At 25.9% G+C, this 7,010-nt stretch overlaps 2 protein-coding genes across 2 annotated transcripts; one reads left to right on the top strand and one right to left on the bottom strand.

Moving 5' to 3' along the window:
* Positions 1–1,212: 1,212 nt before the first annotated feature.
* On the top strand, positions 1,213–2,498 carry LOC107173783 (peptidyl-prolyl cis-trans isomerase 5). The gene is made up of 3 exons (XM_015524459.2): positions 1,213–1,482; positions 1,559–1,951; positions 2,022–2,498. Exons 1-3 carry the CDS (start codon positions 1,348–1,350, stop codon positions 2,154–2,156), a joined length of 663 nt encoding a protein of 220 aa, XP_015379945.1. The 5' UTR covers positions 1,213–1,347; the 3' UTR covers positions 2,157–2,498.
* Positions 2,472–6,572, bottom strand: LOC107173782 (pentatricopeptide repeat-containing protein 2, mitochondrial-like). The gene is made up of 7 exons (XM_015524458.2): positions 6,272–6,572; positions 5,264–5,498; positions 5,096–5,198; positions 4,841–5,035; positions 4,267–4,578; positions 2,798–2,905; positions 2,472–2,724 (listed from the first exon to the last, which is right to left on the bottom strand). Exons 1-7 carry the CDS (start codon positions 6,342–6,344, stop codon positions 2,575–2,577), a joined length of 1,176 nt encoding a protein of 391 aa, XP_015379944.1. The 5' UTR covers positions 6,345–6,572; the 3' UTR covers positions 2,472–2,574.
* Between the last annotated feature and the right edge of the window lie 438 nt (positions 6,573–7,010).

Consider the following 7,010-nt stretch of genomic DNA (forward strand, 5'->3'; position numbering starts at 1 on the left):
ACGCCAAAATTGTTTCACTTATTCTGTGCCTCTATGGTGAGACCATCTTAACAAGTTTCGAGTACTGTATGGCGTATTCCGTGTACTATTGGCGTATTGGAAATATTATAGTATTAATTTAATACTATTAAAATATTGTTTTTTGTTGTTTTGTCCTGGTATTATTGGTATTAACCACTGACCACTAATATTTTATAATTTAAATAAATTAAAACGATATATTTCAAATAACAATAAAATATGGTTGAAACAAAAAAAAATCCGATATGAATGAAAGGTATATTTATAATATATTATAATATTTATGTAAATTGGTCAATTGGTGTTATAAATATAATAATAATAATTAATTTCAACGAGTGAGGTGAGTCAGCGAACAAACTGGCCTGCTATCCGTGTTGTTTTTTTTTGTACCAACTGTCATTAAAATTAATAAAATTTGACATTTGGTGGTCTCGTTCTCGTGAACTATTGTGAGTCGTAAATAAAAACACCTGATGCAACAATATTTAAATATTTTTCAAGATTATTGTTTAATAATTAAAATGATAAATAGTTATTATTAATACTTCAGTTTTGTGTAGTAAATTTGACTGGGTAGATAAAATGTAATGTTCCTTATTTCTGTTAAACCATTACGTACAATTATTAAAAATACGATATAATATACTTATGTTATTTGAAAATATATGGCCAGACGTGACCACTGATTTTCATAAAATTATCCTCAATTACAGCTTAGAAATAAAAAATAAATATAATGTTATATTGAATTATTAAAATGACCTTCTGGTTCTTTTCATACGTTAAACACTCAAATCAAGCCATCAAGGCTCAAATCTGTTATTTTTTATTACTTAGTTGAAAAAATAAATAAACTAAGAAAATCATCGATTTTATGTTAAAATCGTTGGCCTAACTGCGATGTTCAGAGTTACAACGAAGTACGAACATAAGATGAAGAGTCGAAAAATTATGCCTAAAATTAAATATATAAATTAATGACCAACGATTGTTTTTATTTTATTTCTATACATCAAAATTTAAATGTATTCAACCATTTAAATATATTTTTTTCGAAAATAAAAAACTATCGATTATTTTATCGATAGTACTAGAAAATTGATAACGAATTTTACATTTTTATCTTTGGTACATAGTGTAGTTTTTGTCCACATCTTCACGTCTTCCCAGTAACCACTTCTCCTCCCACCACCTTCTACCATTATTGTTCTGTAGAAGTATAATACCTACTTTAGTATTAGTTTACCGGTTAGTCCAACCAATTTAGTTTTTGTGTTCCTCACTTAATCTAGTTGTAATACTTATTATATTTGTAAAGGTTATATGATATCTACTTATAAAATCATGACATTCTTGAAATGGGCCATATTACCGTTAACGATTTTCACAATTTTCGTGGTGATGTACAGCCAAGCATCGGAGAACCAACAGAAGAAAGGACCTAAGGTCACTGACATCGTAAGTTGAATTGGACACGTCAATGAACTCATGTTCACAAAGCACTCAAAAATTACGAATGTTTATCTTTTGATAGGTGTGGTTCGACATCAAAGTTGGAGCAAATGAACCTCAACGAGTGGAAATCGGAGTGTTTGGCGCAACTGTACCCAAGACGGCACAGAATTTTATTGAGCTATCGAAAAAACCAGTTGGCGAAGGTTACAAGGGCAGTAAATTTCACAGAGTTATCAAAGACTTCATGATCCAAGGTGGTGATTTTACAAAAGGTGACGGTACTGGTGGCCGTAGCATCTTTGGAGAAAAGTTTGCTGATGAAAACTTTAAGCTGAAGCATTATGGTGCTGGTTGGCTATCTATGGCCAATGCCGGAAAAGACACAAATGGATCTCAATTTTTCATTACCACTAAACAAACAGCCTGGTTGGACGGTCGCCATGTTGTATTTGGAAAAATTATCAAAGGAATGGTAAATAATATATAAATAACTAAAATATTTTAAATAAGTATTTAGTTAAAATTGATTTGATTATTTACAGAAAACAATTAGAGAAGCAGAATCAGTAGAAACCGATTCCAGAGACAAACCAGTTGATGGTATTGAAATTGTCGATAGTGGACACATCCCCGTTCTAGAGCCATACCCAGTTGCCAAAACTGATGCTATCGAATAATTCATTAACTACTTTTACTAATTTATATTTTTTTAATACAACATAATATTGTTAAAATAATATTTCAATAGCCATATCAATGGATAATAATTGTTATTAATAAGGAACTGAAAATCAATCACCTATTTAATTATTAGTTGATAAAATTGTTTTTCTGTTAAATTCCATTTTTGTAAACATAATTTATTCACTATAGTAAATATTACTTAAATGTGTTTTGTATCAACCTAGATCAAATAATTGTTGTAATATTCTTTAATTTACAAATTTTGTATGAATATTTATATTATATGTAATTAAATGTCCATGTCCATATTTCAATAAAAAAAAAACTAAACTTTATTTTATTTTTTTAAATATTACTTAAACAGTACATTATTAATCTACAAAAAATGGTTTATGATTTACATAAATCAAATTACAATAAATCACTAATACCAGGACGTCTAAATTCTCGTTTTTTATATGGTCGGCCTGATTGATAGCTTGCTCCTACTAATGATTCTCTGTTGTTTGTATCAGATCTATCGATCATTTTAATTTCTGAACATAGAAGAGAATCAAGTGTCTAGAAAAAAAAAAATTATCATGATTATTAAATACATACTTATAAGAAGTAAAAATAAAATTGTATTACTTACAGTCTCAGTAATCATATTTAACTCTTCTAGTTGGTTAAATATTCTATCTAGCTCTAATGATATTTCTTTATCGTTATGTTTTTCAGCAGCAGCTTTCACTAAATTTATCTAAAATAGTATAAATAAATATCAATAATATTAATGTGTGTTGCTATTAAACAATTATGGATTTATTTAAAAAATAAATAGTGTTACAAAAGTGAAGGTATCAAATAATATAGGTAATTGTTCAATTTTTTCAAATAAATAGAGATATTAATCAGATTATATGACAAACAAAAACATATTATTCGTTAACAGACTCTTCCTCACAACACTTTTCCGAATCATTAAACTAATTAAGTAACTATTTTAGAAGATAGGTTGAATTTTTTTTTTAATGAACAAAATTTTAATTCAATTTCGGCCATTACTATTTTATAAGAAAAAAAAACATAAAATGTGAGTAGTATTATTTCTTAACTATTATGATATAATATAAGGAACTAATAAAATTCTCTTAATTATAAATCAAATTTATTTCAATTGACCATTTTATTTTACATGTAATAAAAGGTTAACTCAGTAAAAGTTTTTTTGGCTTAAATCATATTATAAGTTATACATTTGGCACTTGTTAAACATTTTAAAACTACTTAGATAACTAGAATACTATTAAAAACATAATTTTTAAATGAAACATTATAATCAAATATAAATGAAATATTTTCAACATTATCTGTTAATTCAATATAATATTCACTATACTCAGCAAAGTTGTAAACAATTCATAGGTTTTGGATAGAAAAAAATAACAAGTAATAGGTGAACTTTGGCAATTTACCATAAAGACAAAAATATACTTTTATTTGAATTTTGTTTATTTTTAAACATGCCTAAAATTACATGTATAAATGTTATGTTTTTTAATGCATTAATACTGAACTCTAATGAAATTATTCTATAAATTTCATCAATTCCATTGTATGGATTGATTTTAAATATTTTACAACCTACTAAGATCCAATTATTTATAAACATTTAATTATAGACAATAATTAAATAACTATCGTTGGTCAAAACTAACTTATTATAATAAAATATACAAATAAAATTGATAGTCAGGCAAGAATAATGGACCAATGATAATCAACTGCTTCCTATATACTAATATATTTCAGTAAATTACATTACTAATGTAAAAAGTTGTTTATAATTATAATTTTTTTATTTTGTTTTTAAAATTAGTTATCATTTAACTAGCAGCACTAATTTTATCTAACAACTTTGTAATTAAAAAATAAAAAAATATTTATAGCTGAACGTATTTGAAGTATTTAAATATTACATTTAATTGTAATTCACCAACAATATTTTTATTTCACTATTAGAAGCAAAATGCATTCAAAAAATGTTGAAATATTTAATATTAATCAAATATAGAGTAATAATAATTTATCAATTATTAAATGTAATAATAATATACTTACGACATCTCTACAATAAGTTTGTTTTATCACAGGGCCACCAGACATTGGTTGATCTAATGATAATACACTTCTTAGAAGAGGCAAAGCATCAACAATTCGGCCCAAATCACATAATGCAACCACTTTTATATTACGGAGTGTCACATATGATTGATTTCGCACCGATGTTATAACTTCAAGAGCGATATGAGGACTATTTTGATTGATTGCATTAGCAGCAAAAAAAGTTATTGTTTTTCTGATTGGATTATGGCCAGCTTCTTGTTGTTCACTCCATAATTTACATGCATATTCAAAACTTTCAGTTGTATTCTAAAATAAAATTACACATATTATTGGAAATCATTAGCAATTTTTTAATTATTAAACCATTTTTGTTATGAACTTTAAAGACACATCTGTTAAAACAATAGAATTTTAGAAATGGATAAGCTAAGGCAATCTTTAATATTTAAATAATGCTCAATATAAAATAATATGATTCACAGAAAACATAATATAAAAATTAATTTCCTCAAGTAGGTCACATATTCAATGTACCAAAACGTAAGCACATATTGAATAAAAATCTTACCAATTTATAACATGCAGCAAAAACTAACATCATTACGCCTTTAGGAAACTTGGCAATTTGTAATTGTCTATCTTGAATTGTTTTATATACAAGTAATATTTGATCAAACTTTTCATTTACAAATAATAAGTCCATGAGTATTTGATAAGAACTTAAATGATTGAAGAATCCATCCATTTCCGGATCATTAAACAACTAAAAAAGATTGCAATTAAGATTTTTGTGTATATTATAATATTTACAGTTTATCTTTACTTTCAATGCAAGATCAGGTTTATTGAGATGATAATACATTCGCATCACAACTGGACCAAAAGTAAAATTTCCAAATCTTAATCCTTGGTTTTGCTTATTATACCTACAATTATTATATTTTTAATTGGAATGTATACATTTTAAATAAATCAAAGAAGTAATACTTACTTTTTCATCATTTTTTCTACAAGCGTTAAATCTTCTTCATTATCACCTACCATGTGTACAATTTGTTTTAAGTCTTCAGTAAAAATTAAACTACTAGACTCAGGATCTGCAAAAGACTTCATACGCTCTCGAAATAAATGTTTATCTGAATCAGAAAATTGATTATCAATTTTTTCTCTGAAGAACTCATATTTATCCAATCCTATGGCTGCACGCTCATACAAATTACGTTTACCTAAATAAAAACATGGCATATTAATAAAAACTTAGGTGAATAAATAAATTATACTTAATTATATTCTAATAGGTAGATAGTCATTAAAAATGTATTATTTTATGTTTAAACTATATGAACTTTAAGTAGCTAATATTAGTGTGATGTATTCAAGTAATGGCATTTTCAGTGTCAAAATAATAAAACTAGGATTATGTTTAACTAGTCAAGTGCTACCAATATTATTAGATTCCAAGTCAGGTAGATTTCAATAAAAACATAAATAAAGAAGTAATTATAGTTAGGAATTTAGGATGTTACAAGTATATTGCTAAGTGTTTATTAATGATTTACTTAAGTTAAATTTATAAAATACATACTATAATAGTCTATATTTATCTATATTGTAATGATCTCTGAAAATCAGTATAAAACAAAAGAAATACAAGTTAGGAAAAAAGGATATACTTTTAGAACATAATTTAATTGAAATTGTGATATACTTTGTTACACACAATTTGAATAAACATTTTTGTAAACAGAAATCACATTGTCTTAAAATGGAAATTATAAAATAATTGTAAAATCCATTTGGTAAGTACTATTAAAATGTTAGTGAATTACTAATTTTTAAACAACAAGAGCACTTTAATTATTAAATATGGTCTGAATCATTTTTAATAACTCTTAGAACGATTTGTCAGACAAATTATTAACACCATAATATGCAATATGCAAAAAGCATGTCATAAGACAAACAAGGTCATTTTTTTGTCGAATCACCACGAACTTACATAGAACGTTCTGCACGATTTTTGAAGAACCTAATCCTTGTCTGCAAAAACTGATCAGTGACTTCGAAAACATAATTAGATTTAATGAAGTCTTATATGACAAAAAATAGTTAAATTCGTCAAACAATGAAACAAATTTATCAAATTAAAACGATAAATTAGTAATTGCCTAATTACTTCATTCGATTAGAAGTTAAGAGATTTAAAACAGAAATATTAGCTATTAAGTAAAGTATTTCTAATTTGGTAATATTTGTTAAATTATAAAAAATTAATAATTATTTGATGTTCAATGGAAAAAAAATTAATAATTCATTGATTCGATATTTCAATGCCGCTTTAAAATTTGAGGTTAGGTTTGATATTAAACGGCTGTTATCACTAAACTACAGACCGTGGGCGTGCGACCCAACCTCAACCAACGCCATTTGATAATAGAAAAATCGATAACTAAACGTCCCAAACATATGAAAATTCCTCAATTATTTGGGAAAATGTATTGCTTATTTGCTTATAGCTTGGCTTAACCTACTCATGGTATAACTAATTTAGAAACTAAGGTATAAGTTACAACTTACAAAACTTTTTTGAATGAAAGATCTAATTCTTATAAATTAGTTGTATGGGTTCTACTACTTCTACTTCTTTTAAAGGCAAATGCCAAGTACCAACAAGCTACAATTGCTGATACAAAGGTATAGGCAAGTATACCTATCACAATATACAATTTTAATGTTTT

Source organism: Diuraphis noxia, unplaced genomic scaffold, assembly GCF_037042655.1.
Source record: "Diuraphis noxia isolate RWA-SAM2 unplaced genomic scaffold, SU_Dnox_SAM2 contig0003, whole genome shotgun sequence".
Lineage (NCBI taxonomy): Eukaryota > Metazoa > Arthropoda > Insecta > Hemiptera > Aphididae > Diuraphis > Diuraphis noxia.

Excerpts from the sequence above, each read along its gene's own strand:
- LOC107173783 (XM_015524459.2), top strand. The coding sequence starts at position 1,348 with ATGATATCTACTTATAAAATCATGACATTCTTGAAATGGGCCATATTA. Across the intron at positions 1,483-1,558 it reads GACCTAAGGTCACTGACATC|GTGTGGTTCGACATCAAAGT; the intron begins GTAAGTTGAATT and ends ATCTTTTGATAG. Across the intron at positions 1,952-2,021 it reads GAAAAATTATCAAAGGAATG|AAAACAATTAGAGAAGCAGA; the intron begins GTAAATAATATA and ends GATTATTTACAG.
- LOC107173782 (XM_015524458.2), bottom strand. The coding sequence starts at position 6,344 with ATGTTTTCGAAGTCACTGATCAGTTTTTGCAGACAAGGATTAGGTTCT. Across the intron at positions 5,199-5,263 it reads GTAGAAAAAATGATGAAAAA|GTATAATAAGCAAAACCAAG; the intron begins GTAAGTATTACT and ends TAATAATTGTAG. Across the intron at positions 2,906-4,266 it reads AAACTTATTGTAGAGATGTC|ATAAATTTAGTGAAAGCTGC; the intron begins GTAAGTATATTA and ends ATACTATTTTAG.